The sequence below is a fragment of the Mandrillus leucophaeus genome, unplaced genomic scaffold (genome assembly GCF_000951045.1).
Source record: "Mandrillus leucophaeus isolate KB7577 unplaced genomic scaffold, Mleu.le_1.0 Scaffold531, whole genome shotgun sequence".
Classification (NCBI taxonomy): Eukaryota; Metazoa; Chordata; class Mammalia; order Primates; family Cercopithecidae; genus Mandrillus; species Mandrillus leucophaeus.
The window spans coordinates 2142897-2167951 of record NW_012105709.1 but is presented as its reverse complement, the minus strand read 5'-3'; the positions used below and the strand labels follow the sequence as shown (position 1 = coordinate 2167951).

Genomic DNA, 25055 nt, shown 5'->3' with positions numbered 1-25055 from the left:
CTTTGTAAAACATGGTTTAAAAAGACAGTCTGGCTCACAAAAGCAAGTAGGTACATTGTAAATCCACCAATTTGAGATTTTTATAGTGGAAATACTAATAGGTTTTGACTTTTAATGAGCTTCTGCTTTCATTATTAAAAAGGTTCTACTCATTCTAATAAAAGAACTGTGATTTGTGGGTATCTTCTGATATATTTTAGTTGAGTCTTAGCTTCAGCCACCTTAGCAAAAAGAAAGAAGTTTCCCCAGTTGAATTTCAGATAAGTATACATACTGCAAGAGAGGCAGAAGGGAAAATGATAATTTGCTTTATTCATGAATCTGTTCAGATGCAATGTATGCTGCCCAGGCCCATGAAGTTTGGATAAGTCTATTTCTAGGCCCACACCTTGGTGACCACTATCTGTCCTAATCAGATAATCTATGGAAGCCAATGACTGTCTTCTCACTTGTTAAAAGCATTCATACCCAGGATGGGCAGAGCCTGGCAATTAAAAGCACAGATGGTATGTTGCTAGTATCAAAATTTCTTTAGAAACAAAACTGGGAAATTAAAATGTAAAGCAACACATAAGAACTAGACACCTCAAGCATGTAATTGTATATTTATTTCTCTTTTTAAAGAACACTCCTTAATGTAATTCAATATACAAACTTGGTTTCACAGAATTATAATCCACTATATAGCACAAAGATAACCCAGATTATGTGTGTGCGTGCACACATGTGCGTGCCTGTGCACATGTTGCTGTACCCCTCCCTCTCTTCCACTCTTCTGGACCTACAAAGGCTCTTCCCACCTTCAACACTAACCAAAAGCCATTGTGAGTATTACATACAACAGACATCCTCTCACGAGTTGTTTGCCCTTGAAAGATTCTTTTCTCCATTCCCCCTGAGATAGCCAGGAGTCTGACACTCTTACCCTATGCAAAAGGGTAAGGTGACCTCCCCTAACACAGATGTTAACCCTGTTCCCATGTAAACTGACTGACAGGAAGAGCTGGGGAGCAGGTTTCCATCCCCTTTCCCCCCTTCCACACCCAACCCTCAGAGTCCAAGTGCGACCCTCTGTGCAGCCTTAGTTCCAGTCACCATCCTGTGTAGCAAGAACTAAGGAGACTCTAAGCCCAGGTCTTCTCCATGAGCAGCGCACAGCACTGCCTGCCAAGCCACCGGGCCGGCCGATAACCAAGCTCTACACAGTCCCATGTGCTTTGTCACCTTAATTTTTTAAAGACACCTAGCATAGGTCTGTGGCAACCTAGTGTCCAACTGAGTTACATAAAATTGTACCAGTGATGCACTTGTACATATTTACATGGGGTGGAATGTTTTCCCATATTTTTAGATGAGTATATAGATCAACATGTTCACATAAGACCAAATACTTTTAATATTATTTATAACTGATTTATAAAGCTTTGAAAAAACTCACAATAGCACATTGTTTACTTTAATGCTTTACGGTACTATCATTTTAAAATCACAATCAGCACTTAAGTTATAGTCAATCCAGCAAACAAGAGACAAAAAAATATACAAGAGTTAAGAACTGACTGATACATCCTTTATCTTTTTTTTTAACTAATGCATAAGTGCAGAATAAGATACTCTAGTTTAAATATCTTGTTTACAATGTACATTTTTGTTCTAGTTACGCAACAGTAAATCCCATGCTTCACATAGAAAAGCAATCCACAACATTAAGAAAAAATGTACAATTTATGAAACAAAGTAAATAAATATTAGTATTACAGAATCAGAGCTGTACATAAAAGCTGTTCAGTTTTAATCATATAAAAATATGTTTTAGTGCAACCTCACATATATATTGATGCTGTTTTGCTTTACATCATTTAGATCCAAGTGTCCAAAAAAGGAAAGAAATTACATTTATTACAAAGCAGATACACAAATTCTAAAATATGTACAAATTACTGCTAAAAAATGCTTATAAGAATATAAGCAAAGTAAAGAAAAGGCACAAACATCTGTACAATTTTAAAAGTACCAGACCCAATAGGTTAATTTCAAATTTTGTTTTGGTCAGGCTCATGATGACTTGTTAATTTACCTAATTCTTTTGATATAACAAAAGTATATATAATAGCAAACTACTGTAACTTAGGACAGGCATGCTATAAACTTGATTACCTCCATTTCTAGAAAAACAAAAACAAAAAAAATGGGAAAATGTGGAAATGAAAGTCTCCATGCATCGTAGATCAATGTAGCTGACTCTTTTCTGACGAAGGATCTTTGCCTTCCTCTGTGCTTGAAGATAATTCCTTGCTGCTGTGAAAGTCCGACTGCTTGTCATCTACACAACTCTTGCTGTAAAACGTGGAGTGAGCTAATGGAGTCTGTGATGTACCAAAATTGTCCTTTTCACCATCATGCAAGTCAGGGTGGGTGGCTGAGGTACAGGGCTGACCTGGCTCAGGTCTACTAAAGTGTCTAATGCTAACATGTGCACTTCCCAGGGGGTTCTGGTGGGGCTCCTGCACCCGCGCTGGCTGATCTGCCCCAAGCAGAGCTGCCTCTTCTGTGGCAATCCGGAGAGAGGCAATGGCTTTTGTACAAGTCTGTATATTTTCCTCCTGTTCCCGCTCTGTTGCATTTAGGCTGTCTTCCGAAGTGCTCTGTTTCATCAATAGCCGAGGAGAGGAGGGAGTGCTAGGTGGACCAGATGACTGCAAAGCGTGAGGACCTCGCTTCTCATGCTGCTTAGAAAGCACATAGGGGTCCTTGGAGGACTCCCCAGGCGCGCCTTTCTTCTCCTCAAAGCCCTCCATTGGCAGGGGCAACGTGGGTGGAGGATGTAAACTGGAAAGGGCTGGCGGCATGGAGTGAACCATCTGGATCCCACCAACGGGCACCATGGGGATAGGAGCTCGCACTTGTTGCTGAGAGTGGAGTGGAAGATGACTGAAGACATAGTCATCAGGACCCTCCGGGAAAAGGCTGGAGCCTGGATGTTCATAAGCACCTTCTTGGTCTCCATAGAGACTGAAGTAAGGAACCTGAGGTAATCCTCTTCTTAAGTTCTGCACAGAGAACAAAGAGAGCACAAAATTCAGATCCTGCTATGCTTCGTTCTTAGGTGAAGCTATTGGATTCATTCACTCACCCACTCACACATTCACTACCTAGAGAGCCTTCAATACCTAATCCTTTGACCAAGTTTTCCTACTTCAAGACAAAGGAGATTTCTCTGTTGTCTTTTATAATCCTTGAATAAAGGTGTCTGCCTGTGAAAAGTTGCTTTTGTTTCTAAACAGCAAGGTGATAAAGCAGTCAGGATGTTTTCCACTGGGTACAGAGACACATTTCAGCTCTGTTTTTTTTGCAAGAGATAATGAAAAGAAATTAATGGATAATTGGCAAAAAACGTTTACTGAGCAAAAAACACTAATAAATATTAATAATTTTTTTTAATTCAAAAGGAAATAAAAAGATTACCATCTGTTGCTATACTGGACAGATTTGTAATATTTTTCTTAAGTGTTGATGGGTATATAATTGGAATGACAAGTCTGAAAATTGGCTTTTAAAAAAAGTTTTCCACAGAACAGATGACAAAATGGAACCACAAACTGGTTCCTCCAATGTGTAAGACATTGGTCTAAAGGAATGCATTCCTGCTAAGAGATGCTCAATGCAGAAGACCAACTTCTTCATCCAATAACAAACCAAGGCCATTTAAGTCTTACATCAATAATAATTTTTTAAAGGAAACTATCCGTCATAGAAGTAGTTAACATTATCTCAGACAGTTACCAACTTATATTATATATACCAATAAATATTATTATTTCCACCTCAATATCTTGTTGGCAATCAATAAATTAAGGATGCTTAAAATGTTCAGCCAGAATTTCAGATTCCACAGTCCTAGTCCTGAAAATGGAGAATTTATTTTCTATACTGTTTCTGTAGTGAAATACAACTTAGATTGTCAGATTTGATATTATCAGATTTTAATTACTGTGATTCATTCTTTAGTGGATTGTCATCTAAAAAGGACTTCATTTTTTCTATTTTTTGAGAACCAAAGATAGATAGATAGATATAAACCCATACAGTACACTAGTAGTCCAGGATAGAGCCAAAGAAACTGTTCTTTTTCATTTCAAGAGTTTCAGTTCTAAAACTCAAGGTATGCTCTATACCATTAAAGATTCATCCAGTTCTATCTAGACTGTGATTTCTGCTACTCTCTGAGATGCTTAGCCCTTACCCTCCTCTGTGATATGTCATACACAAGCTGGAAACATGGGTTCTCCTGAAAGTGTGAGTGAAATGGTGATAGTGATGATTGCATCAACACTATCATTATCAGGACTTCATAAGCTGGGAAAGGTGGGGATTTTACGGTATGAGAATCATTTAAAATCCCCCTTGTATTTAATCAGGTTTTGAAAAGGCATGTCTCCTTCATCAAACACCAGTTTGGGAGGAAGACCTGTAATGCCTACAGTAACAATCTTTGAAGATAATCAAGTATATTTTCTTTTAATCACAGCAATCACAGATTCAAAGTTTAAAATAAAATCGAGCTTGTTGATTTTTCCATTTTACTTCTGGCTGCTATTCCATGACCTCCATTGCATACAGCCCATCAGAATGGATCTGTGGGGGAACCGAGGAAGTGGGACAGAAGTCAGAGAGAGAGATGTCCTGTTACATAAACTGACTTGAGATCCCCAACTCCAGGCTGACAAATGGAGTCATGAATTGTCCTCTAAAACCACAATAATACTCAACATGTTCTAAATCCAGTAAAATCTTATTGGTGCTACTAATGAAAGTTTCAAATTTAGCCCTTCACTGATTTTAACCACAGAGCTACGTGTACAAGTAGAATTTCTACCATGTGGCCACTTCCACTGCTCCAAGCCCCACCAGGAATTTCTACACATCCTCTCTCCTCTCATTCACCCCTTCTTCATCCTCCAAAGAAACTCCCAGTAAGTTTTCTCTACTTTGGTTTTTACTCCATTTGCAATCCTATTGTTTTGTAATTCGGGCCTTATAAATGTGGTGGACAAACTTTCATCTTACTTAAATCTCAGTAAGAAATATTTTGTCATGGAAAAACAAATAGTGAATTCAAATGTAGATTATGTTAAGTGTAAGTGCATATATATATAGACACATATACACATATATACAAATGTACATACACAGACATCTATATATACATCTATTCGCATGTACCAGATCTATTACCCTACTCATCTCCTCAACAGTATGGCAGTAGGGACCTCTAGACGCAAATGATGAGAGGGAGATAGAAGAGCAAGAGCCTCCTTGGGGGCAGCAGGGAGCAGGGGAGAAGTGACCCATCTGTGCTCAGTTACTGGCTGGGGCTGCTTGGAAAGCATGGACTTGGCTTGAAAACAGTCCTGTCCTGAAGGTGCTGACATACCAGTAGGAGGCTGTTTGCCCACTACATTCCTTACAGCTGAATGACACGTTCTTTCAGGGACAGAAATTTGTATGGGCCACCTCCCTGGCTGCCAGAAACAAATTAAGAAACTGTGGTCAAGAGGTTAAGTGACTTGCCCAAGATCACACAGATAACAAGGGATACGAATGAATGTTGACTGTTTCCCTAGACACAATCTTCATCTACACTACATACTCACGGCCTGGACACACCTTTGTTTCTCTTCTTGCTATCTATCTGCAAAATTTTTAAAATGGAAAAGGAAATTTATTTATCAAAAAAAAGATAAGGCCACAAGCCACAATATTATTTCATCCTCAACCTTGAACCATGTGTAGTAGACCCTCAAAAATTCAGTAAATACTGAATAAATGGATAAAACATACTTACCTTATCTATCTATCTATCTATCTATCTATCTATCTATCTATCTATCTATCTATCTATCTATCCATCCATCTATCTATCTTAAAATTAAAACTAACAGGGGCACTGGGGCAAAAACGACATGGTGGCAGGATGCCTCTTGCTCTTCTACCTCCTTCTCATCATTTTCATCTAGAGGTCCTTACTGCCCTACTGTTGAAGAGGTAAGTGGGGTAATAGATCTGGTATATAGACGTATATATAGATGTCTGTGTATGTACATTTGTACCCATGTGTATATGTGTGTATACATATATATGCACATACACGTAACATAATCTGCATGTGAATTCATTCATTTCCTCCAAACCTGTGTTTGCTATGATCACCATCACTCCAAAAGCAGCCAGAATATGAATATGTCACACTGGGCTATAAGGTACCTTCACACCACAGTCAGTGTCCTGTGGTGTGAGAAAGCATAAAGTGGGCAGTGATTGGGACCAGTTGTCCCTACATCAGGGAGGCATGTGAACAATGCAGCAGGCTATACATCCTCTAAAGAGAATTAAACTGGGGAGACCAAAAGCATCATAAATAATAAAGTTTAACAACACTATGAAATGTGCCCATGATCAGCCGGGCATGGGGGCTCACACCTGTAATCCCAGCACTTTGGGAGGCCGAGGCAGGTGGATCATGAGGTCAGGAAATCGAGACCATCCTGGCCAACATGGTGAAACCACATTTCTACTAAAAATACAAAAGTTAGCTGGGCGTGGTGGCAGGCACCTATAGTCCCAGCTGCTTGGGAGGCTGAGGCAGGAGAATTGCTTGAACCCAGGAGGTGGAGGCTGCAGTGAGCCAAGGTCGTGCCACTGCACTCCAGCCTGGTGACAGAGCGAGACTCCATCTCAAAATAATAATAATAATAATAATAATAATAATAATAGTAATACCCATGATCTGATATTTAAAAACAAAAATGAAACAACAAAAACACATAAAAAAACTGGTACAAATTCAGCGACTACTAAAACTCACCTCTCTCCAACTTTATGGGCACACATCTAAAACTCAGATGAACTTACTTAGTCCACTCTTTCAATTCCTTTGCCCAACTTGACTGTGGGTTCCTGTAATTTTTTACAACCACAGCATGTTTGCACTAAAGGTTTACTTTTTCTGACTGAAAAACTGCATGTTTGCAGTTAACTGAATATGCACCACTGTTTCACAAATGCCACACTCTCAATCCACCTGGCCAGTGCCAGAACACAGGCTGCACGGATGGCAGGGAGAGGCTTGTCTAACACACTCTGCCAGCATCACTGCGTGTATACCACAGAAAGCATGTGTCATCCCAGACTTGGTGTCACACGATCCAGGGGATTTACAGTTCTCTATTCGTGTTGTAATGGCATAAACTGCAGAAGATCCCTTTTTCCTATTTTCGCTAAGGCACCAAAACCTGTGGAAATGTATCTCTTTTTCTTATTAGCTTGCTAATTTGTTAGCTTGGTAAACAGCATCCCAATTACCATACCCGTTTCTACAGGATTTGCTTCATCATGAAGTTGGTACCAGATTTGTGAAAAGACAGTGCTGGGGATGGGGACATGAATGCAGCAGGTTTCCTAAAGTGAAAAAATGACAGGCTGAGCTCAGGATTCAGGGTGGTGGAAGGTGATGAGAGGGAGAAAATTGGCCGCCAGGGCAGTGATAAAACAGAACTGGGAGCTGGCAGTGTCTTCTCTGGCTGTGAAGGATGGTGCTGATGCACATGACACAGAGATCCGGAGCAAGGGAGTACAACAAAGAGCAGAGACGAGGAAATCAAAACACATTTAAGGCAGACAGATTCCAAAGGTATCATGCCTCTGTCTATGCTAAGTGCCTGCTTTACTCATTTTTGAAAATCCTACACAAACTGAAAGAGACATCACAATCTACTGAGCCGTGGAATTAGGTAGGACAGGTGCTTTTTTAATGAATTTGTATTAAACCTGCTGCTTAAATGTAATCCATGATGGCTACTGTTATTTTCATCTATACTGAAGGCACATCACAGAAATCTCTGCACATTCTCGCTTAGCTCTCTTGATTTCCCTTTCTCCTTGGGCCCACGCTTCCACTGAGCCGGTGCATTTGATGATAGTAATGGCAAGAAAAGCAGACAGGCTCATGTCTTCGATTTATAAACGTGCTGAGTGTGTCATTCTCTCCTCTCCCTGTCCCTGACCAGTTTCACATGTCCACTCATGATGGGCAAGGTAATGAATGTATTAAAAAATAAAAGTTTTTGAGGCCAGGTGCAGTGGCTCATGCCTGTAATCCTAGCACTTGGGAAGCCAAGACAGGTGGATCACTTGAGGTCAGGAGTTCGAGACCAGCCTGGCCAACATGGTGAAACCCTGTCTCTACCAGTAAATACAAAAATCAGCCAAGTGTGGTGATACACGCCTGTAGTCCCAGCTTCTCCAGAGGCTGAGATGGGAGAATCACTTGAACCTGGGAGGCAGAGGTTGCAGTGAGCCAAAATCGTGCCACTGCACTCCAGCCTAGGTGAAAGAGTGAGATCCTGTCTCAAAAAACTAAATAAATAAAAATCTAAAAAATAAAAGTTTTTGAAAGTCAAGGTTAACAACTGAATTAGAATCCTTACCTGGCGATGAGTGATGTCTAAATGTCCCTGTGAGTGTACATCCATGCAGTCATGGCATTCTAAAGGTTCATCTTTTTTACTTACAAAAAGGCTTCAGCTTATGTCTATCATTAATTAAGTTTAGAAAGCATTCAGAAAGGTCTCACTTATTCCCACTGTGAATGCACTGCTGCTCTGATGCAATACTACACTTCGGGTAATGCCACAGCCATGTTACCAACAATAGCATATGACAAAAATGTCTCCCCACTATTTTCAGTAGCCAGATTCACTCCACCCATGACAGATACCCATATTCTACTAAATTTCACACCAGTGCATTATCAGGAGGCACCAATGTGCTTCCACTTATATATTAGAAAGAAAAGTGAATTATACTTACAGGAGGCCCCAATACAATTGGCTCTGCTTGCAAATACTGCCCCACGGACAATGGTGGGTTATGGTATAAAGCCCTTCTGGGAGATGGCGCTCTTATGGTGGTCATGTATCTTCTCTCTCTTCTAGGAGAGAGGTCTCTTCTCGCTGTGATATCCTTCCCAGGAGACACTGGCCTCCTTGGAGACAAATGCCTTCTTGGTGAAACATCTCTTTGGGACATCTCTCTTCTCAATGCAGCTTCCTTTCTTGGTGAAAGATGTCTCATGGGTGACAGATCTCTCCTAGGTGATAAATGTCTTCTGGGAGATAAATCTCCTTTGGGTATCAGATACCTCTTTGGTGAATTATCTCGGCAGGGTGAAGAATCGTATCCTGGAGAGGAATGGCGACTTGAGGGTGAGAAGTCCCTGGGAGAGGAGCTTGGCTCTGAAGGTAGCATGCACTCCTCATCCATACAACTAGGTATGTCCAATCTGTCTTTGTCTGGTTCTGAGTCTGTACTTTTGCTCTGGAATAGCCTCTGGTATTCTGTCATCTGGGTATCTTCACATGAGTCACTGGGTGTCATAAGCTGAGTAACTCGAATACTTGGCAAAGTAACCAAATAGCTGATCAATGAAGAATGTCCCAGGGAACTATCTGAAGGAACCCCATGGGGTACGGCGCCAACATTCACAGGCAAAGAGGAGAATCTAGGAGGCTGAGGACTCGTGCTTCTTGATCTTGTTTTTGGTGTTAAATCTCCCTGGTCATCAAAGTCATCCTCATCTTCATCATCATCATCATTATCATCTCCATCCTCACCATCTGATTCCTCGGCATCTGAGAACTGATGATCAGTTGAAATGCTGGACATGCTATGCTTCTCTGCTGCTTTGTGCAAATCTTCCATATTTTCTGAAACAATTGAACAAAGATAATGGAGATCAAGATCTAAATGTCAAGGTTAGGATCTTATTTAAGCCCCATTTCTTTCTAGAAGTTTTTCCCAGTCCCTAGTGCCCATAGACAGTTATGTCTGAGAACTCCTATAAAATGAGGCCACTGTGTGACCCTGCATTCATTCTATCTTCTTGTTTATGTATTTGTTTTCATCAACAACTTATAAGAACGATTCCACGGTAGGACTTTATATCTCAGACATCATTTCACTCACGGAAAACCCTCAACAAATGAGCATGGATAATGTTAATGATGATGCTAGAGGAAAAAGAAAGGCAACAACCTGTCTCTGCAAGCTCAGGTACAAACGTATGTCTAAGTGATGTATCTCAGGAGGTCTGGCCAACCTCAATGATGTTTGTTTGTTTGTTTTCCTACAGGGATTCTTCTTAACTTAAATAATAATACATTAAAACACTTCTCAAATTTCCCAAAAAGCCTCATAAAATCTAATTTGCTATCACAAAGCAAGTGCAATTCTATTCCCTTCATGGCTCTAAATAGAAGTATTCTCATAGTAAGGCCTTTTTTGCCCTCAGAGTCAAAACAGAAATGCATTTCTTCTCAGTAGACTTCAAGCAATTCAATGTGTCAGATTTATTTTCTATATTTAGTATTTAATAAAATGAAAAGTGATCACTTTTTAAAAATATCTAAACTTATTTTACCACCTCAGCCACAGAGCTCCACTGTGCATAATGAAGATGTCTGTCAACTCATTTATGACATACCTGCTTCCTCAGTTTCTGTATCATCCACCGATGTCATTGAGACTCCCAATTCCAGGCATTTTTTCATGTGTGCTTTAGATTTCATATGCTTCGTTAGGTTTCCTTGAAAATGTAGCCAAAAAGAAGAGATAAATTAATTGGTTATCAAATTAACAACTGCTGATGGCTGCTCCAAATTCAATGCGAAATGAACTAATTTTATTAAATTCATCATGTAACACAGATTTGTTTCTACCCACTATCCCTTGTTTCAACCTTAAGAAGAACAATCTGGTTTTTGAATATAACAATCCCTGAGAGCTTTGGCCCAATCTCAGATATTCTTTATTCTAGAAGATATGTGGAAATCCAGGCTCACATCTTTTCAAGAGTAGGCTCCAAGCAAAACTGGAAATCCCAGGCTCTTCTGCCTGAGAAGGGATCTCATATCTATCCAAATGCACCAGCCTCCTGGGACTCCACGTAAACAGGGAAACACAATCTGGCCACATACCTCAGAGATACTTCAGAATGAAATATTCTCAACACACCCACTGGGCCCCTGACCTTCTGGTATTGATCAGGTATAGGGTAACCTCCAAGGATCTTCAAAGTTCAGAAGAAAAATACATACAAACTAATGTGAGGGCAAACCTTGTCAGTGCACTGAAAGATCCATACAAATAATTAGCTAACTCTCATAGGGAGCATTATTCCCAGTATTTAGCATCTATCTGTCTGGCATATGTTAGCAAATGTTATGACAGCAATTCTTCAAATTCTGGAGCTGCAACATTCTCTTTTTATTTATCTTCAGGCTCCTATCATGCTAAGAAAAAAAGAAAGGTTTCATGCTGAATATGTTGTAATGATAATGGCATATACAACTATATGTGTATATGAATGTGTGTATATAAATTATATATATAATTTGTATAACTGCTTTATGAAATGTGAGAAATTTTGAAAACATTGATCCAATCCTCCTTGACCCAGGATCTATAGAAGAATGCACACACACACACACACATACACACACACACATATATATATTTATATATATAAATTGTATGCCATATAACTTATCAAAAGAGATTCAGGAACAAATTCAGTTGTAAGGAACCTTCACATCACTTCAGTGAAAACAGCCATAATGTTATCTGTGCCTCTGACAACGCTTTAGCAATGTACCAACAAATACTTTAAGAGAAAGCTCTGTGAAATCTCCGTGGAAACTCAGCCTGCTAGCATAGTTTATTCCTCTTGTAGGAGTGTTAAGCTTGCTGTTCATGTAATGTATGAGCCACAGTTAAAACTGGGACACCGTTATTATTTTACTCATAATGCTTTATTATTTACTTATTGCTTATATACTTATCAATTTTACATGCTGTTTTGATAATTCCAAACATAGAAATATTTCCAGGCCCCCATTGCTCTTATTTATCAAAACTTTTATCTGCCATTTTTTAAAGAGCTCAAAAATGTTATAGACATATCAAGACTCCTTAAATCTAGAAAATTAATGAAACGTATCTATAAATTAATAAAAATAACCACTTCTGCCAGAGTGCAAGTATGCTATGATGTGTATAGGTATGGATGCTAAGTGTATCAGGAGAGTTTATTTAGATTTTAGTATGTGTTTCTTTCTCCTACATTTTTCTCTCCATTCCAGGGATAGTCAGGCTTTAGACTCGCATCTTCAGAATAGGTCTGTAGCTAGAAATCTGGATCTGAAACAATTCCACCATGGCTTTAGTTTGTTAAAGTCATGAGCTGTGGAAGTAATGTATAAGGACAAGGAGAGGGAAGGAGAGTGGCGGGGGAGGCCCTTGAAGAAGTGGCACAGACGAGGAGAAGGGATTGGTCGTGCAAGGGCGTTCCATCTGTGCTCAGACGAAAATGTGGGTTTGGACAACAGGCATTTCAGCCGGAGGTGAAAACTGGCAGGGTTTTCCAGGATGTTTTGCTCATTTTAAGATTCTGAGACATTTGCACATTCCCAAAGGGTGACAAGGAAACTCCAATAATGACCAAGAATAAATTATTTCCTTCAGGAGATGATGATTCAGAGGCAGACTTAATTTGATTTTTAAAAATATCTAGAGATGTCTCATTTCTTCATCCAGTTTTTCACACAACTACACCTGCAGCAAACTCATATGCCCAGTGAAGATATGTATCATTCGTAATGACTCCTGAATTTGCAGTATTCCCTAAAATCAAAGTTTTTATTTTCTTATCTCCTAGGGAATCTCTTAGTAAAGTTCTGTATAAAGGGCTTGATTGTGCAAAGGTGAGTGGTATTTAAAAGGCCATATGTTTATTTTTTGAGATGCAAATGAACACATACTTTATTTCAGCTTCAAATGAGGCACTCCTGTCATACAGATCTTTTTAATAAAAAAGAAACAGATATGTTGAGAGGCTACCCATTTACACTTCTACAACCAATACAGCAATTTAGGATTTTCAGCTATAAAAGAATATAGCTATACATTTCTCTATCAAAGATAATTTTACTGGATATTTATTTTTCTTGAAGGGTATCAGAGCACATTAATCAATATGAAAATTTAAAGTGGTGAGGGAATGCCTATAGTATCCACTGAACCTAAGGTAAAACACACTTCTGCAAAAATCAAACAACCTCTAAAAATATAACTGAAGCAACTTCCTTCAGTAAAATATTTTCACATAAATCTATCTGTTAAAAACGGATTTTTTAAAAAAACTTCAAGGCAAGTCCCAGTTTTATAAGACTAACAGTTATGTACTGAGAATCAGAAATTGTCTCTGTGCTGATAAAAACAGGGAACACAAGCTATCAAATTTCTATGCATAATTAATGCAACTGTGGATGGAGGCGCCCACCTGGGAATGTGTGGGTCTCTACATTATTTATAATCTTGAAACTGACCAAGAGCACATGTTTTCTTCCCAGCTGCTACCTTGCTTCTCTAATACCACTGCATGTGCAGGATTTCAATGCTGGTATAAATATTATCTAGATCACATAACATTTCCAACATGAAGAAATAGCTATCCAGACAATTCGTAGCCACTTCCTTTGGAGACAACTGGCCCGGACCTAGGTCTATTGCTCTTAATTAAGTCATAAAAGGAGCCTCACAGTCTCACATACATCCTTTGATCACTTACTTGAGGGAGAAAATACATTTTGTGGAATCATATTTTCACAAACAAACCATCTTTATTGTTGATGAAGGCTATTTATAAAATAGCACTCAGAAATCTAAGTAGCCATAGAGAAGTATTTTTCCTCTCAAAAAAATCAGACTTGTACCTTTCGTTTTGAAGGCAAAGTTACATAACTTGCATACATAAGGCCGAACATCAGTATGGGTACGGATGTGTTTTTTGAGCATGCTTGGCTTCTTACAGCGAATACCACATTCTTCACAAATGTACTTTCCACGGCCACGTCCTCTGACATATACATAATCTTCATTTGATTTGTACCTGTGTTAAAAAGGGGGAATCCAGTGGTTTTCAAACATTCTTAGCATGCTATACCTTAAAGCAAAAGCTAATTATTTGCATGGCAAAGTTTTATGCGGGTCTTTTGCAGACAATTATTCAACTTTACGTCTATGAAGCTTGTGAAATTTATGCAGTAAATGCCTGAAAGAACTAGATAATAGATTTGGCACTGTAAACAAAATGTAATGCTACATGGAATTCAAAATGGAATTGGCTCCACTGTTACATGTGAATTTATAGAGTTGGGAAATAGATGTTCAAATTGACTTATGTAAACCTCAAAGAGTTGCAGACCTTTGGATTGGATTCTAGTATGGCCTCCAATCAAGGGACATACAAAAAGCATACCAACATATTCATCATGTAGCTTTTGTTAACATTACTTCATCTAAGATGTGCATGTACGAACATACAACCCTCTAAATTTGCTAAATTAAGTATAACTGATAATAGAATTCTTCATTGCAAATTCCTATTCTATTTTTACAATCCTGGCACGAGAGTGCCTCAGAAATTTCTAGTTTACACAGGGTGAGCTCAGCTCACCAACTGTTGTCTACAGATTTGATCTGCTCTTCCCGAAGACCATGAATCTGTAATAATGTGGAGTCTAAATTTCAACTAGCTTCTTCAAGGTAGTTACATAATGAAAACTAGAGATTCTATTTTTAATCAAATTTGCATTTGTTTCCAGAAGGGTTTCATAGAGATGTTTGAAAGGATATCTGAGGTCATCTTGCTTAATCAAATCAGCTAGAAAAATGGTCTTAGGTATTTTCTTTGATAATCGAGGGAAGAAATCTACCCAGTGCTCAACCATGCCATTTTAGAATACAATAAAACATGATTTGTCACAGGATACAGTAGTATTATATGGACTAATTCAACGACTGCCATTATCTCTTAAGTCAAAGCTAAGGTTAGAATTTTGGGTCTAATGTTATTTTTGGAAAGACATTCCATTTGGGGAGTTCTTTTCATAACTTCCAAAGGTAAGCTGACATGCAAAATGCCATAATCCACTGTGGATTTAGTTAAAGGCATTAAATTTACAGTTTTTTTATATTCTAAGAGCATTGCAAACTTCCTCATTTTATCCTAGTTAATCCACAAACAGGAATAAAAGCAAGTTTAACTTCAGTCAACCAAACTATTGAAATAATTTTAAGAAAGGAAATCCATCCACATATTTAAACAGCAACTCTGTTATGGATTCACATCTAATCTTAACGTTATCTACTTTTTGGTCAGTACCAATACAGATGAGAATTAAGCAGAAACTGTTCAAAACTATGAATAATCCATTTTGCATGTCTTTGGTTCCTTTAAATTTTCCCCCTTTCACCAGGAATTTTGACTTCTACTTGTTCTTCAAAATTATTTTGAATTTTATCTTTGTCTTTTGTAATAAAGTAGAAAAAAACCCTAAAGATGCAAATATCTTTCAGCTTTAAATTTCACTATTCTCTGCCCCTAACTAGATGAAATTGCTTAAGAGATATAGACCAAAACAAATACTTTTGTACAAAGCTAATTTTCTTCAGGGAAGGATACTTCAAGCTTACTATAGCCCACCATCATAGTGATGGGAAACGCATTTTATCATCAAGCAGTATAATTTTATTTTCAATGTCTTAGCTGATTAACTTGCTTCCAGAATGAAAATACAGTAAAATTCTGTATAAAATATAATGATGTATTAGAAAAACCTGTGTAAGTAAAATATCATACAACAATTCTACAGGCCCATGAATCTACTTGATAATTGATGGATTTTGAAAAAAATTCAAAGTTATGTTTAACTAAATTATTAAATGTATTATTAAACCTATCAATTAGATAATATACACTTAAGATTTTGGTCAGTAACACTTTTTTTGTTTTTTTTTAGCTATCACTTTGCAATCACCAAAATAAGAGGAGGTAACATCAGGTTTGGAAAAAACACTTAGTCAACACTGGGCAGAAATTGGGCCACAGATAAAGAAATAATGGGACACAGCCCCTAATGGGGCAATTAAAGGAAAAGGAAATGAAATATGGGCACAATCCTTTTGGATCACCAAAACACAGCAATAAAATGTTCACATAAGCTTTTTCACTTGTGTCTTTCGTTAGTGGAGATGGGCTCCCCAAAGCATAGAGTAATTGTGGAGGTCTCGCTAATCTATTGGTGCAAGTGCACTGCTATGAAGGCTGCTGAATGTGAGAGGGTTGATTCAGTCACAGGGGCCACTCAGCCTCTGAGGAAAGATAAAACCTATATTTCTCTCGTTTGTGTTAAAAGATGGGGCTTGTCAAAAAATATCGAGACAAGCTTCATGACTACGTACAATTGTGGTTTTAGTGGTGAAAATGCTAGACATCCAAAGAGGGCAAAACCTAAGGGAGAACCAAATAGAATAATCCATCTCCAAACCAGTAATGCTAGGTGAAAAATGGATATTTCATCTCACTGAACATTCCACACTTTTTATTTATTTATTTATTTATTTATTTATTTATTTGAGATGGAGTCTCGCTTTGTCGCCCAGGCTGGAGTGCAGTGGTGCAATCTCCGTTCACTGCAAGCTCTGCCTCCTAGGTTCACACCATTCTCCTGCCTCAGCCTCCCAAGTAGCTGGGACTACAGGTGCCCACCACCACGCCCGGCTAATTTTCTTGTATTTTTAGTAGCCAGGATGGTCTCAATCTCCTGACCTCGTGATCCGCCCGCCTCGGCCTCCCAAAGTGCTGGGATTACAGGCGTGAGCCACCACGCCCAACCACATTCCACATTTTATAGTCAAACAAATAACATTATTGTCCTCCAAATATAATTGGAATAAAGTCATGCCCATGAAAATACGTAAATAATAGATTTGTTGTAGAGATAAGGCTAATTACATCATAATCTCCAAAATGTGGTTAGCATGCTTCAAAATTTTTCAATTTTAAAAGCCTAAGTGTAGGGTTTTCCTTCTATGTGACTGGATGAAAGATACATATCAAAATCTAAAACAAGATATTACACATGTGTAATTTTTCTTAACTTTACAAATAACAAAGTCTTTGAACCTTATTACTTGAGTTTCTATGACTCAGGACTCAAGATCTGAAAAGAAATTCCTAAATACAGAGAAAGCGTCATAGACCAGAGAAGACTGGGAAGGCAAGACAAGTGAGGGCAATGTGGTACCCTGACTTGGACCCTGGGGCAGGAAAGGATATTGATGGAACTGGTGAAATCCCATTAAAGCCTCCAGTTTATATAATAAGAAAAATAAATTAAAAAATTAACTAATTCTGAAGATTATACACAATTGTGCATGATCTGACTTTTGTAAGCATAGAATAAAAATATGTCCATCATTAAAACAAATACCTATAAAATGATCAAAGAATGAATAAACTTAGATGACATCAAGTGTCCCCAATTTAGTAGATTTCATAATAAATTAGAGGGGTGGAAATTTAAGGAAGAGGCTTGAATGATATCCATTAGGGACATTTTTATGAAAAGCAAGTCCCAAAAGCAAGGGCATGAACTTACGATCTGTTACCAGCCAGAGTTCAGAAATGTGAATAGAAAAGGAATTTACTTTCAGCTCCCAACCAGATTAGACAGTACTTTTTCCATGCAGACATTCTGGACCATTTACTCTGACCTATACCCGAACATTTTACATTTGCACTTATGTTTCCTTACCCTCCTTCAAATATTTTAATTCGGATTGGCTCAGTTTGTTTGGATCCAATATCTTTATCTCCATGAATATCTCCTTTCCCTCTTTCCTTTAAGATATTTCCCACTAGTTTCCTTTCTAGTTTGCTGCCAAATAAGAAGGACGCATCAGGTTTCATCTGTAAGACAAGAAGAGAGAATCATTTCACATGCTTTCTCCAAGACACAGGAGCTCCTATGTCCCACGCTTCCATAATCTCTGCAAATGAGCCTAAATTCTGTACCAAAAGGCCAGGAACTAGTTATATAAACTAAGGGCCACTAGGGATAAAATCAGATAAGAATGACAGTTTCCACTGAATAGATTCAACATTCTGTTAGACATAATTATATAAATATATATTTTATATATAAAATATATATACACATATGCACTCAGCACTCTGTGCAATGCTAATACTTAAAAGACATTCTATGTTTCGAAGTAGCAATGAAAACAATCTATTAATTAAGGATGTAGTCTCAAAAATTATTGAATGGTAACCGATATAAGTGAAAACATATTTTTAAATCCTGTGTTTGCCTCCTTATTAATTTAGCAGAAATTTCAAAACGCCCCTTAATATTTTTATAATTTTGCATGGAAGGCATTGATGGTTCTTGTAGGAACAAACCAGCCAGCAACTTGGAAAAATAAGTTTTGAAGGATATAGGTGTCTCGTCAATGAGAGTAAGCTCTGCAGCATTTGCAAAGCTCAGTCCTCCATCCTTGTCTTTCCTTTTAGCCTCCACTCCCTGCTCTATGGCCCACTTCACAATTCCCTGAATTCCTCACACCCAAAGAAAATTAGACCTGCTAGGTCACTTACAAAGGTCAGAAGGAAAATAACCCATGGGAATTAATCCCAGTGGTAGGATTTCATGGCACCCAAATTTTTACATTTTAAAAGCATAAATGTAGGCTTTTCCTTCTGAAAATACAGAAAGTGACACTTTCAGTATTTGGACCATGTCTGAGACCTCAGAACCCAGTGCAGTCAGTGGCTTCTTCCACTCCTGAGTAAGGCCAGACTTTCTGAGAACGCCCCCACACTGACCTTCATTTTCCTTGTATATATTTTTTTGGCCTTATATCCTTCACTATGTAGTCTGCTCAGCAATCAAATCCACAATACAGAGTTCTTCCTAAAACAATATTTGTTACCTGAGTAAACTGCTTCCAAGCACTTGATGATGTAAGCTTGCCGGTTCCAGGCCTATGCATAGCAGCCAGAGTATAAATTTCTGCAGTGATTTTTTGCTTGGACCTCAGTAGAGCCAGTGTGGTCTTGGTGTTCAATCCTGATGGGTTTGGGTTACAGGAACTAATGCACCATGAAGCATAAACTGAGGATTTGAAGGTGGCCTGTTGCACATAACTGGGTTTTGTATAATTCAAGAAGCACCAACTCACAGTAGTTGTTGTCCGCAGACTGGGAAACTGAAGAATCTGCTGGAAATCTGCCATGTCCGTGAGAAGAAGAGTTGAATCTGCCACGTTCCCACTGGGGGCAGAGGCCATGCGGACCAGCATGCCAACAGGCCGCTTGTGGCCCTTCCTTTCCTCTTCTGGCTGACCATCTCCCGCTGGTAATGAAGAACTCTGTGGGCTCATGCTCATGTCCGATGCCGTCTCATCGATATCTAATTCATCTGAAGATTCTTTGCTTTCAGAAGGCCCACTGGACTTCTGCCCCAGAAGTGGTGCCTGGGAACCAGAAAGCATCTCCTTGCTGGGCGGGAATGGCTCCCTGGAAGACGGGCTAACAGAAGGATAGTCTTGAGATGAGGAGGGTGACAGAGAGGAGAAGGAAGATGACCCTGACTGCAAGCCATCTTTTGGCTCAGAAGCACACCCTTGTCGAACCAGCTGGGGTTTCTGGGGGCGGGAGAGGTCCTTTTTGATGTCTGAGTTGTTGAGCTCCACAGCACTAAGCTCCTCCACAATCTGTCCATACATCTTTTCTTCTTTGACCCTTTTCTGCTGCTTGGTTTCCATGAAGAGCTCCAAGCTACTGGCTGGAGACAGCATTCGCTTGCTACCTCCCAGGGTGGCCACGCTGTCAGAGGTGGAAGGTAAACACAAGGGGATTGAGGATTCTAAGCCGAGGGGTAAAGTCTGAGGTGCTTTCCAAATGGGGTACTTCTCCAAGCCAGCATGCTGCCCCAGCACCTGGGCAATGTTGAATCCTATCCCTTGCATGGCTGCGTTGGTGACCAGTGTCCTTTGGGTCATATTCTCATCGACTTTGCATATGACAATGGCAGGGCTATTCTGCCCAAGTATCTGAGAAATGCTTGTGTACATGACACTTCCATAAGACGGTACGTGTGTTTGGATCCGAACAGGAACCACTGTTCCCGGGAGGGACTGCAAAGGCCCAGCATTTGCCGAGGCAAAATCTTCTTGAAGAACCTGCTCAGAGGGCGTTTCGGTTGACTTACTGCTCTGGTCTGATGGAAACTTTGGAAGAAGGTTCTTTGGGTGTAGCCCTGATGCTCCTGAATAACACGGGTAGGTCTGCTCTTTCGTGTGTGCATACTCAGCAGGTTTCTTTCCAGTGTTCCCTGCCACATGCTCTAAGGGATAGCTCGAATGGATTTCTGTCTGAAAAGAGGGCTTGCCATAGCTCTTCTGAGGGGGCTGAGCAAAGGGATGTGGGAAATGCGCCTGCCACCAGGGAGGCTGCTGAGCTGGTAAATGAACCATACAAACTGTAGGATATTGAAACTGAAACAAGGCATTCTGGATTGGAGAAAATGGAATTGTCTCTTGATGTGGAAATAAGTGTGGCTGTTCAGGTAAGTGTTTGCTTGTCATATAGGATGTTGGTTGGATCAAGGGATTTCTCAAAGATTCCTGACTGTCCATGTGCATGATCTGTGGTTGGGCCAGGTGCAGTGGCCCTGAGCTCAGCGGGGGACAAGGACCCACCACCTGCTTCCCTGGGTCCTCTTGCTGAAGAGGAGGCAGCACAGCAGGCGGGCCATGGTGCCACCCGGACCGGAGGCCAGCATGCAGGTGCTCCAGCTGCTCCTGCTTCACACTCTGATCCATGCTGGCCTCACCCTGGGCGATTTCTGGGGAGCCACTGAAGGAAGCTTGCCGCACCAGAAAGCATTTCTTCCTCTCCCTGGACGGTGATACCGTGGAGGCTGCCACTCCCGACACAGGAGCATGGGACAGATTCCCATAATCAAATGATTTGCTGCGAACTTCTGGGACTTCTGCTGGGTGAGGACAAGGCATCTGCTCTGATGAGCAGCGTCGCATCTCTTTCTGGTGGTGATGACCTGGGACAGACAATGAGTATGAACCAGCAGGGACAGTCAGAAACTCTGAATGCTTCCCAAACTCATCCTGCTTAGGAAGTGCGGAAAGCTTACTGATTTCTTCTCTTTCAAAAGACATGGAGAAACTGGAGCTGTGAGACAAGTTGCTTTCTTGGCTGGGGCTGCGCGAGAGGCCTGTCCCTGTGGATTCAAAGCTGGACTCCCCTGAGGAATGCTCCATATCGGCAAGTCGCAGACGCTTCTTTTTGGGTGGCAATTTCTCCGCGGGGAGCTGGGAAAGAGTCTCACTTCTCTGGGGCCACTGAAATTCTTCCACAGGCTTCTCTGGCTCTTTGCTCTGGGCTTCTTTCTCCTTCTCGGGTTTATCAGGCTCCTCGGTCACTCGAATCTCAGGAACCTGGATGTTGTGTTGCCGAACTAGCCTGGGCTGTGTGTGATAGGACGGCTGCTGCACCTGCTGAGATGGAGAGGGTTTCCCCCCACTTTCTGCACCATCCCCGGGTGGAGCCCACTCAGGACTCACTGGGGCTTCTGAAATCTCACTGTCACAAGTCTCTGAAGGGGAAGGGGCTTTATCCTGCGTGCAAGCCACAAGTTCGGCTGACTCAGATCTTTCAAATGAATTGGGTCGGCTCAGCGAGTTGGTGTGCTGAATCACAGAAATCACATTTCCAGGAGGTTTCCTGCCCCCTAGGTCTGACATCTTGTCTGAATCAATGGCTGAAGGTGACTCCTCTGACACAAGAGATGGACTTCCAGGCTGCAGTTGGGGCCGACATGGGTCAAAGCGTTCCGTGTGACCATGAGAAAGGTTTTCATGTCCAGCCACGGCAAATCCACTCCTGACTCCTTCCTGCATCTGCAGTTTGGGGTCATAATCGGAAGCCATGATGCCCATGGGAGTGCTTACGATGCTGCTGCAGATCATGGGGGTGTCCTCTTCATCCCCTACGCTCTTCTCTTTCCGGCGTTTCCTGTTTTCACAGGTAGTTCCAAACATGCTTGGTACTCCCTGCAATGGCACCGCAGGATCCATGAAATATTCTCCACCATGTTTTAAAGAACTCAAGCAGGAAATGTCCCTGTAGCCTTGCTTTGGTGTTTCAGAGTCCTCCCACTTCTTATAGGGTTTCCGACAGACGTCATAGTCATACACAACCCTGTCCCCAGGAGACAATTTCTTTTCCTTCAGGGATGAACTGCTGACACCCTTCAACATCCTGCCATGGTGCTCGACCTCCACATGGCCCTCCTGTACTGAAGGCAGTTCAAATGCTGCTTGTCTTCTTAGCATGCGCTGAGGGGGTATGCCCACGGTCCCTGGATAGAATACATCGTCGGAACCAGTCATCCTTTCGTCAAATGAGTGACTTCCTCTCAAAGAAGGAGGAATAGTTAGATTAGTTGCTGAAGAAGTTGGCATTGAGTTGCTTCTAATAAGGGGTGAAGAGTCTACAGGAGCTTCTAAGAGAACCGGGTTACTGCCTTGGAAGTTTGCTGGATAAAGTTTTCCTTCATTCCTGATAGATGATGGAATAATCTGGGGTTGTCTAGACTCACTGTTGAACTTAGTGGATTTCAGCATGCTCGTTTGACTGGGGTCCACGTCTCCCTTGCTTGGGATCAGCTGTGAAACAGGATCTTCAAACATCTTGACATCTAACCTGGTGTTTACGTGAGGTAATGGTTCCATTATGCCCTTCCTACCCATTGCGGCACGCTCCTGACTTGTGGTTGTAACACTGAGTGCATTTCTCGGACTAAGCCGACAGTATTTTCCAAAGATGATTTCTTCATAAGACTTTGCATTTGTGTTGGGAGGGCTTATTTGCTGCTCAGCACTTTCTGAGCGAGAAAAGTAACCAGAATCAGTGCTTCCTTTACTGTGTGGGCTCAGAAGGTTGAGCGATGGCTCAGAATCTTGTCCTTTTTTCTCTGACAGTCTTAGTGCAAGTTTCTGTTTGACTGTGTGCGAATCATCAGCCTTAGTATTTAAAGATGGATTTGGTAGCATATCAGGGCCCATATACTGAGAGCTTTCATTAGGGAGAGGAATCCCACTTTTAGGAATAATCAAAATCGGCACCTTCATTGGACCTCCCAATGATTCTTCCAATGACCCATGATAGCCACCTCTGCTGGCAATGTCCAGTGGGATGGGTGGGCCAGGACTCATTTTGTCAGAAGCCTCGGCAAATAAAGAACTCTCCTCATCTGTGTCTGTACTCTGTTCACCATCTGAATGTATTTCTGCTTCTACATCAATAAAACCAGCCTCTAGGTCCAATTTAGATACCGCTGACTCTGTGAAAGGTACTAATCCTGCCTTAATTGCATGGGCATGTGACTTCCTGTGCTTGTACAAATTGCTCTTTGTCTTGAAAGAGAAACCACAAGGTATACATGGATATGGCCGCTCCCCAGTATGGGACCTGATGTGTTTTTTTAGTACGCTAGGTTTGGCACACGCTCTGCTGCAGTAAGGGCAAATGTACTTGCCAGGCTTTTTGGGTTTGTGCTCTTTCTTGTGAGCCTCTTCTGCCTGTTCGATACTTTTCTGGGAGTATTGGCTATAAGCAGGGTTCAGACTTGAAATCTTTTTTCTAGGATAACCACCACTGTGGCCATGTATAGGAAAAGGAAATAAGTCCTCGGAGGCAACGGATGGCAAAGGGCCAGGGAAAAGCCACGGAGGACCTTCGAGGCTCTGATGTGGCTTGGTGCTGTGCATGACCCCCTGTGGCAATGAGTGCTGAGGGAAAGAGAGTGAGTGTTGGCATGAGTAAGGACTCGGACGATGCGGTGGATATTGCTTCTCTGTGACTTGCTGCACCACTTCACTAGGGGAGGCCAGTTTCCCAGAACCAAACAGTTGTGCTGATGCTGTGTTTCCGATTTGCTCAGGCTCTATTTGTGGTTGCCGCTGTCCTTCTTGACTGCCAAAAGTGCTCATCTTAATAACAGCCGATTGTTCCTGTCTCCATCTACCTGATGCTTTATCAGTTTCTCCAGACCTTGAGGTAGCCTTTTGTCCTAGAGCTGTGTCCCCAGTGTCCATTTTGTTACACAAGGTCTTAAGTGCTAGTTCCCCTGAAAGCGGTGCAGACTCATGGAGTATCTCCAAAGCTGTGCTTCTTAAAGCTTGGTTGCTTCCATGTTCCAAGGGGTCTGCAAACTTGCTGATTGCTCCTTCTCTTTGGAACCTTCCACACGCACACCACAGTCGATGGGCATTAGATAGTAATGTCCTTGGACCAGGGCTATAACACAGTTCTCTCCATTGTAGAAATGTCCATCCAAAAGCTAAGTGCAAATCTACAAAGATTTCTTACGGCATTTGAAAATTTTCAACTAGGATGAAATTGGGATGATGAATAGTCTAGAAGAAATTTTGCCCATCAACTAGAGCAAAGCTCAATTGCCAGTTTCACTAAGATAAAATGACCTGAAGAAAAAGAAAATACAAAGAGATTGTCATAACAGTTCCAAATAAGAAACCAAAAAAAAAAAAAAAAAAAAAAAAAAAAGGCCGGGCATGGTGGTTTACACCTGTAATCCCAGCACTTTCCAAATTCACCTTCCACTACTATCATGAACAAAAGAACCAAAAAAAAAAAAAAAAAAAAACACCTAACTAACCAACCAGAAATCAGATAAATTTGAAATGCTTCTTACTCCAAGGAATTATTTTTATTGAGATTACATTAATTCCACAATTAAAATATATTAATTTCAAACTCAGCGTTAAGTCATAAACATAAGTCTCTTCCATGTTTGAATTTTGGTCACTCTTTTAAATATCTTTAACTTTAGAAAAATATCCTTGATGGATATTATCTACAAAAGTATAAGATTTTAGAAAGCCCCATTAAAAAATTAGAGCTATTCCTAACCAAGTTTTATGATTTGTATGCCAAAGTGTGTTACATATCTCTATATAGGGATATGTTTTATAGCTTAATACAAAAAATATGTGGCCAGGCATGGTGGCTCACTCCTGTAATTCCAGCACTTTGGGAGGCTGAGGCAGGT

At 40.5% G+C, this 25055-nt stretch overlaps 1 protein-coding gene across 1 annotated transcript; it reads right to left on the bottom strand.

The window, feature by feature from the left end:
• Positions 1–588: 588 nt before the first annotated feature.
• Positions 589–24265, bottom strand: HIVEP2 (human immunodeficiency virus type I enhancer binding protein 2). The gene is made up of 6 exons (XM_011997171.1): positions 18895–24265; positions 17715–17869; positions 13830–14005; positions 10541–10642; positions 8869–9764; positions 589–3050 (listed from the first exon to the last, which is right to left on the bottom strand). The coding sequence occupies exons 1-6, from the start codon at positions 24079–24081 to the stop codon at positions 2229–2231; spliced, it is 7338 nt and encodes a 2445-aa protein (XP_011852561.1). The 5' UTR covers positions 24082–24265; the 3' UTR covers positions 589–2228.
• Positions 24266–25055: the final 790 nt, after the last annotated feature.